At 40.9% G+C, this 15400-nt stretch overlaps 1 protein-coding gene across 1 annotated transcript in view; it reads right to left on the reverse strand.

Annotated features, from left to right (window-relative positions):
• Window positions 1-4985: 4985 nt before the first annotated feature.
• Window positions 4986-15400, reverse strand: part of LOC105254287 (laccase-1) — a 28798-nt gene continuing 18383 nt past the window's right edge. The window contains exon 6 of the mRNA XM_011262843.3: window positions 4986-5464. Within this exon, the coding sequence (XP_011261145.1) occupies window positions 5180-5464 (285 nt within the window). The 3' untranslated portion in view covers window positions 4986-5179. The remainder of the gene's footprint in view (window positions 5465-15400) is intronic.

A 15400-nucleotide genomic window follows, 5' to 3' on the forward strand; every position in this document is an offset into this window, starting at 1 on the left:
TCTCCTCATCAGCCCGGTACTTTTTTATTTTCAAGCGGATACCGTACGCATGTTCTACCGCATAAATTCGCTCGTGCAAATCTGTCGATATCCGCTTCATGTTCTCATACACATCAAACGCACTCAAGGAAATCAAACTATCGTATCGGATATACAAATCTACATTTATCGCGATACATTGGCGTCATTCTGTGATATTCATACAACATGTCTTGGATATGTCGAGTATGCACTTACCCACATTAAATCGCTTGAGAATATTCACCTCGAGTTATTACGCCAATTCCACAGCGATTAAGTTTCTGAAAAAAAACGCTTCTGCTGGGAAATTCGGTATTCGCGAGTCATCGCTTCTGCACCTTACTGGCCAATCCCATTTCTGTAATTAATTTACATCGACACGATTCCGCACATTTTCCATCGTTTTTACCAAACAACAGCAATTATCATTCAATTTATATAAATTTTTTCTCGAAATTCGTTTTTCGCAGTGTCTGAAATTGTGTATTTAATTCGAATAATCCGCGAAGCCAGTGAAAATTTGCGTAAATTGTAATACAGCGATGTATTTTGTAACGAAGCCCCGGTGACGCGTCACTGCTGTAGGTTACGGTAGTGTATCAGTAAACGCTTCTTTATCAATCATAACGTTGGCAAGTAGAGTTTGAAATTCCCGCTTACCGGGGCGGCTTGTCGCGCTCGGACACAAAACGAGTAAGGTCATGTGCGTATCGTGAAAGATATGTCGTTGGGTTATTCCGAGATCGACCTTCGAGGAGTCATAGCCTTAAGGTGAAAATCTACGCGATGGGTATACAATACCTAAAAATTCGACACGTACCGTTACGTGAGACCATCGAAAAATCGGTCAATTAGGGGCAACGGTGAACTAATGCCCTTATCCGTATAAATTAATACAGGCGTCAAAATACATCAAAGTACGACGATGGTTTTCGTATGGATCGTACGTACTCCATGACTTGTTATAAGCGCGAGGATCGTATCTGTTGTAACAATATGAGCTACAGACCACTCGACTGTATACCGCGTTCGAATGAATCATAACCATTCGACTACCGTAATGCAACCGATCACGTGAGTTCTTGTCAATGCTTTAAATGCGATGCCACGTGATATCCGGGGAGAGTATTAGATAATAACGCTGGTCGAGTCCCGTAACTTTCATACACATTTATCGCGAAAAATTTTGAAAATACTTGCTATAACAATACGTCGATTTGGAGATACATGTCGCTAATAATCACCCAGCGTCCGAATGGAGGAACCAGCGTCCCAGACCGTAATTCTGCGTGGCGTGCGCGGTAATCGCCTCTCGATAAGTTTCAACGCGTTCCAAAAAACTGACGGTCAAAACGTTAGTTCGCTCAGCGTTGGTAAAACATCGTATCGTTGCATATCTCCTGTCAATGGATCGATGTATTCTCGTAATTGGAAATAACCTTTTTCGCAGCTTTTAACAAAATGAAATATTGGTCGCTAGGCAGAATAAAATTTATGAAAATTCCGATTTTTAGAAATTTTTGAGTTTTCTTTGTCCAAAATGAATGCCAATTTTCACGTAACTCGACTTGTGGATTGAGTTGTATCAAGATGTAATCTTAACAGTAATTTATTTTTGAATTTTTTGATTCTTCTTTATAAATCAAACAACTTTTTAGTAAATGAAATATATTTTTTCTTAGTTATCGGCAATAACTTCAGATATTTCTCCCTTCGCAACGGCTGTATGGCTGCAATTCCTCGATTAATAATAGAAATCTAAACCGGATAAATTTGTGAAAACTATCGGAATGCAACAAGAATCTTTATATTTAGATTACAATGTGAATGTGCAGGACCTCTGTACCGCCCGGTCAGATGGCAATGATCGCGAACGCGTGTTCGTCTGCGAACGTTTTTTGCATATGTACATTGAGTAACGTGTAAATCTTTCTGTTCTTCGAACGTTAATCTCCATGGGGACATTTGTTTTTAAAATATTTTTTACGCGTAATGCCAAATTTTTAAGATCTTTAACGAACCATGCTATACAATCGGCGCTACGATGCGAATGATACGCCGATAAAGATTTGTCGAACGACAATGTACATAGTAAGCTATGCTAAAATACTTGATGATGATTGATATAATTTCTTTCTTCCTTTTTGGCCAGACGCATTCCAAGTCGGCGTACACAATGATATGGAAGCCGCTCTTCCGATTAGGGTTCTGAACTCGAGCCACTTGTCCTTGTCGCTCGGCAATCGGACAGCGCAGTCGTTTAGCTTTCCGCAGTCGACCGTATGCAACTGCAACTTGTCGTCCGAACCAAAATAATGTAGACATCTGTAAAGGAAAAAATTTAATTAAGATTTTACAATTCATATATAATTATACAAATAATAATTATTCAAATAATATAAAATAAACTAACCGATCGCAGATATATTTCTTGTGATCTTTTTTGCTGAGTTGCGAGCTCACTAGTCGGGATAGATTCTTGATCCACGCGAAATGTCCCACGCTGTTGTTACCATCTTCACTATAGGCAGATTCACACTGCTGTCCCGTATTCTGCTGTGAAAAGATGTATCGGGGCAATGTTGTTCTCTTTTCTCGATGCTGTACACGTTGATTGAAATGTTATTTGCATGTTCAAATTTCTTAATCTGATTATAGTCGCTGGAAACTCAATGTCCGGAGATTCAACACTGTCGCGTAATGCGGGTACGAATGATTTCGTTCCGCTGACTTTCGGCGGGATACAGAGCGGCGACCAACTGCCCACGCGAAACATGCATTGTCCTTTTGATTGCACATTAATCACCGCCTCTTCAATCATAAATCCCGCGGTAACTTGATGTGACATCCCGCGTGCATGGGAGTTGAACTTGATTAATATTTACAGTCAAGTTCAATATTCGCGACAAAGCCCACCCGCTATCGCGTTTCACTGAAATTCTTCCAGGACGCTAGGTGGGGACTCGATAACGCGCTGTTCGTACCACTCGCGTAAATTGGATGTGCGAAAGAGTTCATGGTTTCTTGTATTTACACTTTTATTTTCGCATGTTTATCTCCGGCCACAAATTCACCATTGAATATTGTGTTCACTTTTATACTGCTGTGTTTTTCTAGAGCGTCCTGCACATGTTCTATCACAATGTCTTCGGCATCCTTGAGAAATTGACGCGGTTCGATGTGATTATAATTTATCACCGCACCAGTCGATACGCGACTCTCGAACGCGGTATCGATCTCTCGCCAAACGAGTCTCTCCGCGTTATTGTCATCGCTGTATTCACCACCACTGGGAATAAATCTTCTCTGCAATCGAGTTTTTGCACCTTCGAGCTGCGCGATTTTGGCTGCCAGAGATTGCCTCTTTCCGATCGAGAGTCGCGGACGCTTAACACGACTGCGTTTTTCGAGCTCTTTGATCAATTCTTCGCAACGCTGCAGCCATGCAAAATACTCGCCCAAGGTGGTAATTTGGCGAGATCGCTCTATCAGATCGCCTTCAGTCTGCTCGATGTTTTCCATTTTATGTATTATCACACAATATATATATCACAGAAGACTAACAGAACACTATCTTTTTTCTGACAAAACACTTTCCGAGAGAACACTATTTTTTGCTACCGACGTGTCGATGCGTTTTCAAATGATGTACTATGATCTGCTGCGCTTCGATCCTTCTTATATTCGACCAACAAGCTTTCAGAGACTGTTGGGGGTTGACACGAAAGAAAATTTTCTTGCAAATGTACCTAGGATCGTAGAAAAAATGCGCTATTATATTACACAGATTGCTTGAAAAGGTTGGACTGAAATATCTCAAAAATGTAAGTTTATGAAATAAAGTCATAAAAATATGTATAAGAGTAAAAAAAAAAAAAAAGAGTATAAAAGGTTTTCTATAGTATCCCATTTACAAGAAAAAATTTTCTTTGTGTCCGCCGATAATCTCTGAAAGCTTGTCCGCTTAATCTCTATTGTTTATACGTCGAACGGGAAAAAAAACCTGGAATTATCTATTACGGGTGTACCTCGAGAGTACAAAGCAGCCGAACATCGGCGCTGATATGTAAACGAGGGAGACACCTCCGATTAGTCAATCAAAGCCAATTGTGTCCAATTGTATTGTGTCTAATCGAGTAATCCCCAGACAAAGCAGCCGATCATTAGCGCTATTAAAATTTTTCCTTAAAAAATAAAATTTTTCCTTAAAAAATAAAATAAAATACAATAAAATAAAAGAACAATAAAAAGGATTAGGTCCGCAAAATCTTTTTCAAAATATATAATAAAATACAATATATATAAAAATATATATAAAAATATAAAATATATATAAATATATATAAAATATATATAAAAATATATAATAAAATACAATAAAAATAAAATAAAAGAACAATAAAAAAGATTAGGTCCCCAAAATCTTTTTCAAAATATAATAAAATACAATAAAATAAAATAAAAGAACAATAAAAAAGATTAGGTCCCCAAAATCTTTTTCAAAATATAATAAAATATAAAATATAATAAAATATAATAAAATACAATAAAATAAAATAAAAGAACAATAAAAAGGATTAGACCCAAAAAAGGATTAGACCCAAAAAAGGATTAGGCCTAAAATCCTTTTCAAAAGAATACCGCTCTTTTGTTTATGCTTGTCATTAACGTGACCCCCCCCCAACCCCCGCGTGACGTCATACCCCCGCTCCGCTGAGATCCCCTCGCACCTCATCTCCCTCAGAGGACCTGGGTTAGAACCGGCCTACTACATCTACTACAGTGCATAAAGTTATTTGTGTTTTTAAGAAAGTCCATTTTTCGTGTAAGAGAAAATAATTTGAAAGATTATTGATATTGTGTGTGCGCAAAAACGTGACAATATACAGGATGTTTCCGGTATCTCGCAACAAGTAAAACCGTAATTTTACCAAAGTAAAATAATAAGTAGAGCTCGTTAAACTAAATTAAAAAGTCTTATATCATTTTGCAAAAACCACGTAAAATTCGAGATATTAATTAAAAAAGATCGGCCAATGCGCGTGGCTAGAAGCGCGCGGCGGCGAAAGTGATCTCACTGTAATATAATAGCAGCGCGCGGCGAAGCGGTAAGAAGGGAGCGGTGGACGGACTCTTCGAACATGATGATGGTGCGCGGTTATGGTTTTATTTTGTTACGAGATACCGGAAACACTCTGTATATACACATTATATACACATATGTCAAATAAATATTACCTGTAGCCATAGTAATTGCATCTGCATCTCGTGGCTTCACATTTTCACCATCTGTAGCTATTATTTGCATAGGATGATTTTCAATTTTTACTTCAATCAAACAAACTGTACTGCATGCATTAATCATGCGAAATCTACATTTTTTGCCTTTTTCAATCATAAACATCGGAAGTAAAACATTTGTGCTTGTTCCAGATGAAGGATCCTACAGAAATTAATTTAAATATTAATTTAAATATTAATTTAAATATAAATATATATATATAGAGTGTCAGTGAATTTTCGACCTTGACGAAGTAAAGAGGTAGATTGGTTCAAATTAAGAAGGAAGGATCTCTATTGTTTTGTGATTGTCGCAATAATTAACGAAAAATTAAATAAAGAAGATCGGCCAATCTGCGTGAGTAGAAGCGCGCGGCGACGAGAATCGTTCCACTGTAATCTGGTCTAGCGGACGGATCGCTCTCCGAGACATGATGGTAGTTTGCGATATATCGCAATACCCCGCGCCGAAAAATGACCCATCCTTTTAGTGGCACAATATTTCAACTAGTTTTTACCATTTTTGATATAAAAATGACATATTACTAAAGAAAAACGTAGTTTATACGAATCGAAAAATACTTTTAAGACGATCAGGATTATATCAACATTTATTCAATCGAATAATCAATTAATAGCAACATCTTCTTTTTAATTTACGTGGCATTTATACATAATGTATTATGTATAAAGATATAAGTTCATATTATTGCTTGCCTTTTTTGTCTGCAAAATGTAATATTTATTATTGCGTGCATACTTTTAATTTTGCGTATAATTGTAATAATAATGATCAAACCTGATGTGCTGAAATATGTATTTTTATTTATACAGGGTGTCCGTCGATTTTCGACCAAAATGAAATAAATAAGTAGATTGGCTCGAATTAAGAAGGAATGACCTGTATTGTTTTGGGATTGTCGCAATAATTAACGAAATATTAAATAAAAAAGATCGGCCAATCTGGTGTGAGTAAAAGCGCGCGGCGACGAGAGTCGTCCCACCGTAATCCGATACTACGAGCGCGGCGAAGCGGTGGGCGGATCGCTCTCCGAGACATGATGGTGGTTTGCGATATATCGCAATACCGCGCCGAAAAATGACCCGTCCCCCCTTTTCGAGGCGAGAAAATGATGCGCTATCATTTCCACACCACCTTGCGGTAGATAGCATGGTGCGCTTTTTTTTATAGTGATTTCCTCCATAGGCCTATTCCACTCTCAATTTGAAAATTATTCAAAATGCCATTACTATACGCTGAATGTATCGTAAATGTAAAAAATTGATGGTGACAGTACCTTTACAAAAATTGATCCATAGTTGAAAATCCCTCGATAAAATGTATTGCACACGTTAATAATAATACGTTGATAAAATGCTTCAAGAATTTTTTCTTCATCTCGTACACGAAGACGCACTGCCGGTTATCCCGATGTTATGCATGACATCCAATTTCACATAATTATTGCACAACACGTAAAATTGTACGGCCACTTGGTTTTCGTGCACGTCCGGGAAATGATTCCATGTAAATTGTGGCTGCACGATAAGTATTTTCTCCCGCTGGTCCGTATGTCACAATCACATCCGTATATTCCTGCAGAATATACTTCATTTTCACTGTTAATTTACTACGAACACAAGATTTTTATTAAAATGTCTTAGCTGTCGCACGCTGTTGCCAGAGTGCATACGCCAGCAGCACTACAGCTGAGCGGACATGTGAGTGTAAGCGTACGTGTGAGTTCGACGCCTGCGCACTATGATTACACTCACATGTCTGGCTCAGCTGTAGTTGCGTGCTGCTGGCGTATGCAATCTGGCAACAACGTGCGAGAGCTAAGATGTTTTAATAAAAATCTTGCGTTTGCGTATAATTTGACGTTGTGCAATAATTATGTGAAACTGGATGTCGTGCATAATATCGGGATAACCGGTCCAGCAGTGCGCCTTCGTGTACAAGATAAAGAAAGGATTCTTGAAGCATTTTTTCAACGTATCATTATTAACGTGTGCAATACATTTTATCGAGGGATTTTCAACCATGGATCAATTTTTGTAAAGGTACTGTCACCATCAATTTTTTACATTTACGATATATTTAGCGTATAGTAATGGCATTTTGAATAATTTTCAAATTGAGAGTGGAATAGGTCTATGGGGAAAACCACTATAAAAAAACGCACCATGCTATCTATCGCAAGTTGGTGTGGAAATGATAGCGCATCATTTTCTCGCCGCTAAAAGGACGGATCATTTTTCGGCACAGTATTGCGATATATCGCAAACCATCATCATGTCTCGGAGAGCGACCCGCCCACCGCTTCGCCGCACGACTAGTACCAGATTACCAGTGGGATGACTCTCGTCGCCGCGCGCTTCTACTCACGCAGATTGGCCGATCTTCTTTATTTAATTTTTCATTAATTATTGCGACAATCACAAAACAATAGAGGTCCTTCTTTTTTAATTTGAGCCAATTTACTTCGTCAAGGTCGAAAATTCACTGACACCCTGTATTTTTAAATATATTAAAAGTTGAAGTATATATATTAATGATTTAAAAACTTGTAATATTCTTTTATAATCTTTAAAATTTTTTTAATATTTATATTTATATTTATTCAAATATATAAAATATACTATATTCACTACATTTGCATTGTAAATTATCATGAACATTTAAAATATGATTTTAATCTATTTGTTACGAAGTATTGTAATAGTAACATCTAAATCAGTGCTGGGATTTACTTGCAACTTTCGACCGGATTTCTTAGCTTACACTTACTGTTCCCTTCATACCGCTCGCGCCGCTCGTAACTAAGGAGCGCTCAGGAACGTGCGCGTCACAAATGTAATGTAACAATCTTCCTGAGCGCTCCTTAGTTACGAGCGTCGGGTGGCACGATCGCTAAGGCGCGAGCAGTAAGAGGGAAACAGTAGGCGTAAGCTAAGAAATCTGATCGAAAGTTGCAAGTAAATACCAGCACTGATCTAAGTAATGTTGTTTAAAATATTTCAAAGATGCCATTTCCAGAGAAAGATAGGGATATACGAGTATGTGGGAGGAAGTCGGACGTGTTTTTATCATTTGATCAACGAGAGACAGAATCCATCCGTGGCAACGGCATTGACACATATCCTGTGGAGAGAGCATTCATACATTTTTCAGCCTAACGAATAATTGCTAGAAAACAATATTCGCAGACTAGAAAAATATATGGAGGCGCAAGAGGCTGGATCGGGAATCAAACCCAAGTCTTTCGTTTTCCGGGCAACTGCTCTAGACCACAGAGCTATCCAGATCTCACACCTAATGCTGCTGCTTCTTAATACAGTGATATGCGACTCTAGAGCAGTATTCGTACCTCACTCGATAGATGCAATGCCGATTGCCATGGAGGTAATTGCCCTGAATTTTTATAAAATTTTTGTACCAGTTGAAAAAATTTGTTTTTCATTTCTTAAAGTCTGTTTTCAACGTCCGTCGTTTTAAAATATTTTTTGTAACTCAAATTTGTGTTTTTGCTTTTTAAAAGAAATGTTCAAGTTTTAATTTGAGTTTTATTTCATTTTAATACGATGATTTTTCGTTGATTTTTTTTTGTTATTGAAAGATGTTAAAAAATTGTGCTAAAATTTACTGGTCCGTATTTTTGTGTGTGTGAATATAGATATGTGGATATGTACATCTACTAGAGGATATGGACCTCATATAGACATTTAAACATTTATTAGATATCCAGGTAACAAGATGACGTCTAAAGACGCCTATGACGTCATTAAGACGTTATTAAGACGTCTTTAGACGTCATTTTGTTATCTGGGTATCTATTGGATAAATTTTTCCGTGTAGGTTTTATTATACTTTAATTATATAATATTGTTATATACAGGGTGAGTCATTTTAATCAATACACTCGAATATCTCGAAAACAGCACTCTTCAGAAAGAAATGTTTCAAACAAAAATTGTAGGGTGTGAAGGGGGACATAAGATGGTAGCATTGGTTTGACCTTGGAAAGTCATTTGAAGGTCACATAAAAGTCACCTTCAATTTCTTAAATTGAACCCACTATTTTTCATTACATATTCTTGTAGCTTATCTCGAGAGCTTTCCAAAACACTACAGACAAATGTTTTTTCATTAAGTACTTTTTGAGTTATAAGGCTTCAAAGTTTGCAGTACTTCGATATAAAATGCAAAATATCTCGTAAAATATTTAGTTTTCGGTAGTCTTACCCTAATACTTTTGTGCACAGGATAATGAGACAAAACTATTGGTGCAAAGAAAACGTATGATTGTTTATAATAAAAAATGTGTAATTTGCAATGGACTTTTTGTTATAAACGATCATGCGTTTTCTTTGCATCAATAGTTTTGTCTCATTATCCTGTGCATAAAAGTATTAGGGTAAGATTACCGAAAACTAAATATTTTACGAGATATTTTGCATTTTATATCGAAGTACTGCAAACTTTGAAGCCTTATAACTCAAAAAGTACTTAATGAAAAAACATTTGTCTGTAGTGTTTTGGAAAGCTCTCGAGATAAGCTACAAGAATATGTAATGAAAAATAGTGGGTTCAATTTAAGAAATTGAAAGTGACTTTTGTGACCTTCAAATGACTTTCCAAGGTCAAACCAATGCTACCATCTTATGTCCCCCTTCACATCCTACAATTTTTGTTTGAAACATTTCTTTCTGAAGAGTGCTGTTTTCGAGATATTCGAGTGTATTGATTAAAATGACTCACTCTGTATAATACAATTAAAGAATAACGAATTAACTCAACCAAGTCCTTGAAAATGTCTAATTAAATCGACTTTTTGCTTTGCCGAAAAGCGACTTTAATTTTCTGAAAATAGTCGACCTTAAGTCAACTCATAGTCGATAGTTAAAGTCAACAATAAACCGTACCAGAAATAGTTAACTAAACGTCGACTTAAAAAGACGACTTTGACTAAAAAATATCGACTATCAGTCGGCAAATAGCCCTTCATGCTGTGTGAAACTCTATGGGATGGAATTAATTTATCTCATAAATTTCTTGATAACTATCGTAAAATATCGTAAAATACTATCGTAAAATATGAATTTTTCATCATAAAAATTAAAAAAAAAATAAAGTACGATTTTCTTTCGCAGAATAATGATGTATTAAAGTATCCATATATTTTTATTTAACAACCGATAACATTAACATTATACGATGCCCATCACAAGAAGGTTGCTTATTGGATTTGGTGTATGTGTGTATGTGGGCGTGCATGTGTGTGAGTGCGTGCATGCGCGTGCGTGCGTTCGTGCGTGCGTGCGTGTGCGTGCGTGCGTGCGTGCGTGCGTGCGTGCGTGCGTGTGTGTGTGTGTGTGTGTGTGTGTGTGTGTGTGTGTGTGTGTGTACACGCACGTATGCACACATACATAAACGCACGCACACATGACAAAGAAACCTAGTTAGCCAAATCTGCTCTAATACAGATTTTACTAAATGCCTGCTACAAATTATTGTCAGCAGAAAGAATGCAGATTGAATGCAAAATTTATTATCAGATAATAAAATTAGTCGAAATGTAACAAAATCTGCTGATAATTTTATAATAGGACACTAACAGAAACCGAGCAGGATTGGCACAGAATTATCATAGCAGATTGACAGCAGAAATCAAGCAAAATCTGCACGATGCAATTTGTCAGATTGCCGATAAAAATCGATCAGGACTTTGCACACAATATCTGATAATAGATTGAAGAAGCAGAACTTCGCTTACTGCTATGTGATGTATTTTCTTGTAATCTAATTTCTGTTAGAAATATATATTTATAAAGTCACGATTATTAATAAAAGATAAAAAATATAGTAATTATCACTTTAATTTCTGATATCTGATAAGCAGATAAGATTTAGAATATTAAACTAATTGGAGTCAATATGATAAATGGAAAATTATTCATTTACTGTCTATTTGAAGGATAAAGCAAGAATTTAATTCTAAATAAATTATATCTCAAGTTTTATAAGTTAAATTTAATTACTTTTATCATTTGCTTTATTATTAATTCAATTTAATTAAATTAAACTCCTTCGCTATGTAAGATTTAACCTATGATATAATTACGATATAACATATGTTATATTATATGTCATATTATTAAGAGTATAACTAAGTTCCCGCCGCTCATAATTAGATGGTTCCAGCTGCAAATGTAGTGAAGTTAGGCATTTGTAGAAATTGTATACAATTGAGTGCGCAAAGATTCATTTTGTGAAAGAGATATTTTTTGAATTAATTTAGAATGGAACGAGATAAGTTGTTTTTATTGACATGTTATTCAGTTGACATGTACTTCTTCACTACTTTGATTTAAATAAAACTGTAGCTGAAACTCATTAATTGATTTCTGAAACAGTCACGCTGATCGCTACCAACAATTATACTGATTGAATGATGAATTGATGTGAAAAAGGCCAGTGATCGACGTCAAGTGATTCTTTTGCACGACAACGCATGATCTCATGTTGCAAGAATCGTAAAAGAAACACTATTGGAGCTTGAATACGAAGTTCTCCCGCATCAGCCTATTCTTCAAATTTGGTTCCATCGGATTATTATCTTTTCCGATCAATACAACACACGCTTGCCGATACATACTTCTCCAATTACGAAGAAGTCCAAAAATGCGTCGATCAATGGATTGCTTTAAAAAACAAGTCATTCTATCATCGCGTAATCCAACTTTTGCAAAAAAGATGGGAAAAAGTTGTAACGTTCCGTTTTCCGGAGATTCGATTGCGGATAAACTCGTCGGATTCGGGGTAATGAATGGTGAGCGAATGTGTGATGTAAAAGAACAGAAAGTATTTATTCGAATTAAGGCGTGTATACAAGTCGGGTGTGTATCTCGCTGCGATTATAATTGCGAGCGTGTTCGAGTGTATAAATTGTTTGATTACGCGTGCAGAATGCAAGTCAGAATGCGCCGATATAATCGTGGCGTGTATGTTCGATAATTCGCTGGTATAATACGCGTGTATAAAAACGTTGTGTTGACGCGTGCGGATATGCGCTCGGTATCGGTCGAAAACCTCGCGTTGTTGTGACGGTGTTTTTGTCGCGTTTCTTGCACGGGGAATCCCGTCGTTCCGGGAATCCCGTGTACAACGAAAAAGCCGGTGGATTCCGAGAAACGATGCGTTATTTTCGCGAAATAATATGTGGTTCCCGCGAATTGAAATATCGTGCCGATAAATTGGAATCGCGTTTAAAACAGCTGGCCTCGAGAACTCTCGATCGGGGCGGCTCTGAACTCCACCTTCCGTGGGTTTTGCCAGCCGGGATGTGGAGGAGCGGATGGAGGCAGTACCCCGCGCGATAACGAGAACTCTCGGCTTAGGCTGAGCACGCTCAACCTAATTGATCGGGGCGGTAGTGCCGGTTTTCAGGTATCTGGTAAATTCTCTTGAGCGTACAGCTTAGAGCGGAACAGGAGAATGTGTGTTTTAGCCGAAACACGGCCTTTTTATACCGGCTAATTACCCGCGTCGGCGCGCGGCGGTTTACCCCTTCCGAACGGGTTAATTGCGGTACGGTACGGTTGGGCCCGTTCGGAGGGATTCGGATTTTGCGCCGAGCGCGGGTTTTCGCCGGTCGGTCGGTCGGGCCGCGTCGGCTTCGCTCGGCAATTCTCGGCCGTTTTTGAATTTACAACGGCCCCGGTTTGTAATAAGTATTAAAAATGTGGGCGCACCGCGCCCCTGCCTCTGCCCGGCGGGTGTTCTACCGGGCGGCAGCTTCCGGCGATGTTGTTGCCGGGAATTCGGAACGGTGCATCGGAGTGCACCGTTACATCACCCCCCATGTCAAATATGCCCGAATCGGGCATCCGCTTCGGTCGGTCGGTCGGTTGGGCGGGTGGATGCCTGGTCGACGGCTCTGTTTACAAAATAAACATTCGTTTTCCCATGATTAAGCCGCGCGTGGTGGAATGCGGCGGCAGTAACGCACCCTGCCATCGCGGGTGAATCGAATAATCCACCGTCCGGCAGGTGTTCGCGCCTTGTATCGGTGCGATACGTAGACGGCAAAGTGAGGGACCTCTACGGTGATCCCTGGCTCGACTTCCACGAGGATCGGTGGTGGCGGCAGCGGACCCATTGGTCGCAGGATGGTCGGCGGCTCGGCTGGCGCGTCCCCTCGGTTGACTGGCCGGGGTGGTCTTTCATATGGCCGCTGGGCCCTTCGCTGCGGTGGTGGCGGTGGCGGCGTCAGGAGAGCCTCCTGCTTCTGCCGGTTGACTCGGTCGGACCGCTGGATGGTGGTGCCGACTCGAGGTGGCCGCGGCGGTGGTGGTGCGGCAATGCGGGGCGGCGCGGGTTCCTCGGTCCGCGTCGCGAGATTGCTCGCCTCGTACTCCTGCAGTAGAGCGGTTATCTCGTCCAGGATTTCTCGGTTCTGCTCCATCTTCTACGAAGTCTGGCTCAGTTGTGAGCGTTATCGAAAAACGAGGTATCAGGCTCGTGATCGATGTCCTCGCTGGGGGGGATAAGGTTGACATTGTTGTTGTTTTGGTGAGCCGCTTTTAAATCCTGGATATGTACATGCCTTATCCGTTTTCCCCTCTTGCTCTTGAGATCCACAATAACGGGTGAGACGATTTTTTGGATCTCGTATGGCCCGCTGAACTTGGGCGCCAACTTGGCGTTGTACGCTTCGCTTTTCTTAGAAAGAGGGTGGTCGCGCTTCCACACCCACTCCCCGACGTTCGGTTTCCAAGGCCGACGCCGGAGATCGTAATGGCGTTTCTGGCGCTGGAAAGCTTGCGCCATATGAAGCTTCACCACTTCGTACGCCTCGGTGAGCTTGTTTCGGATGACGTCAGGCGCGTCCGGTGCTGCTGTCTGCGGGTCGGTGTCTTCCGGGGCCTGTATTTCGCGCCCGTAATTTAGGAAAGCCGGCGTGTATCCGGTCGCGTCGTGGAGTGCCGTATTATAAGCGAATTGCAAGGCCGGTATGTGCTCGTCCCAGGCTCGATGATCTTTTGCGATGTACTGGGTGATCATTGTTTTGACGGTGCGGTTCGTTCTCTCGACCGGATTGCAATGCGGCGAATAAGCGGGTATCGTGATATGCCGGACATTCCACGCTTGCAGACGCTCCTCCAGCTGGGTGGATCTTAATTGTGTCCCGTTGTCCGATAGCACGGACTCGGGTCGGCCGTGGCGCAGGAGAATGCGCTCGGTCAGTGCCTTGGTGACGGCGGCAGCGGTAGCTCGGCGCAACGGCACAAGCTCTACCCATTTTGTGAACCGGTCTTGGAGGACGAACAGCCACGTATGTCCCTGGTGCGAACGTGGCAGTGGGCCGACGAGGTCCAGCGTCACTTGTTCCCAGGGTCGGCCGACGTACATAGAGTGCAGTGCCCCGGCCGGTCGTTGCTGAGCGACCTTGTGGGCCTGGCAGTTCTGGCAGGCTCGTACGTAACCGGCAATTTCGCGCAACATCCCCGGCCAGTAGTACCTCTTGGCGATCCGGGCGATGGTTTTCGCGATGCCCAGGTGCCCGGCGGTGGGGGCGTCGTGGTATTCCTGCAATATCTTCCTCCGGTCCTCCTTGGGTAGGCAGCGTTTCCACTGCTCGTCCGGGTGGCTGTCCTTGAAGTCCAGGCTATGGTATATGAGGCGGTGCAGCTGTCCATCCTGGATGCGGTAATCGGGATACGCGGCGGGGTCATTCTGGACCCCTTCCCGCGTGCGGCGGTACCAGGAGCATTCCTGGCGTCTGGCAGCGCAGGTAGCCGGGTGACGCGACAGTGCGTCTGCGACCCGGTTTAATACCCCGCGACGGTATCGTACGTCGAAATCGTACTGCTGGAGCTCGAACACCCAGCGTCCGAGGCGTCCGGTTGGCGCCTCCATCTTTTGAAGCCATCGTAGGGCCTGATGGTCGGTTACGACGGTAAACGAGTAACCCTCGAGGTAACTCTTCATGCGGCGGATGCCCCAGACGATGGCTAGGCATTCGAGCTCCGTCGCACTGTAATTCCGTTCGGCTGAATTCAAAGTGCGACTCGCGTAGGCGATCACGCGCTCGCC

Source organism: Camponotus floridanus, unplaced genomic scaffold (genome assembly GCF_003227725.1).
Source record: "Camponotus floridanus strain SB8 unplaced genomic scaffold, Cflo_v7.5 scaffold403, whole genome shotgun sequence".
NCBI classification, from domain to species: domain Eukaryota; kingdom Metazoa; phylum Arthropoda; class Insecta; order Hymenoptera; family Formicidae; genus Camponotus; species Camponotus floridanus.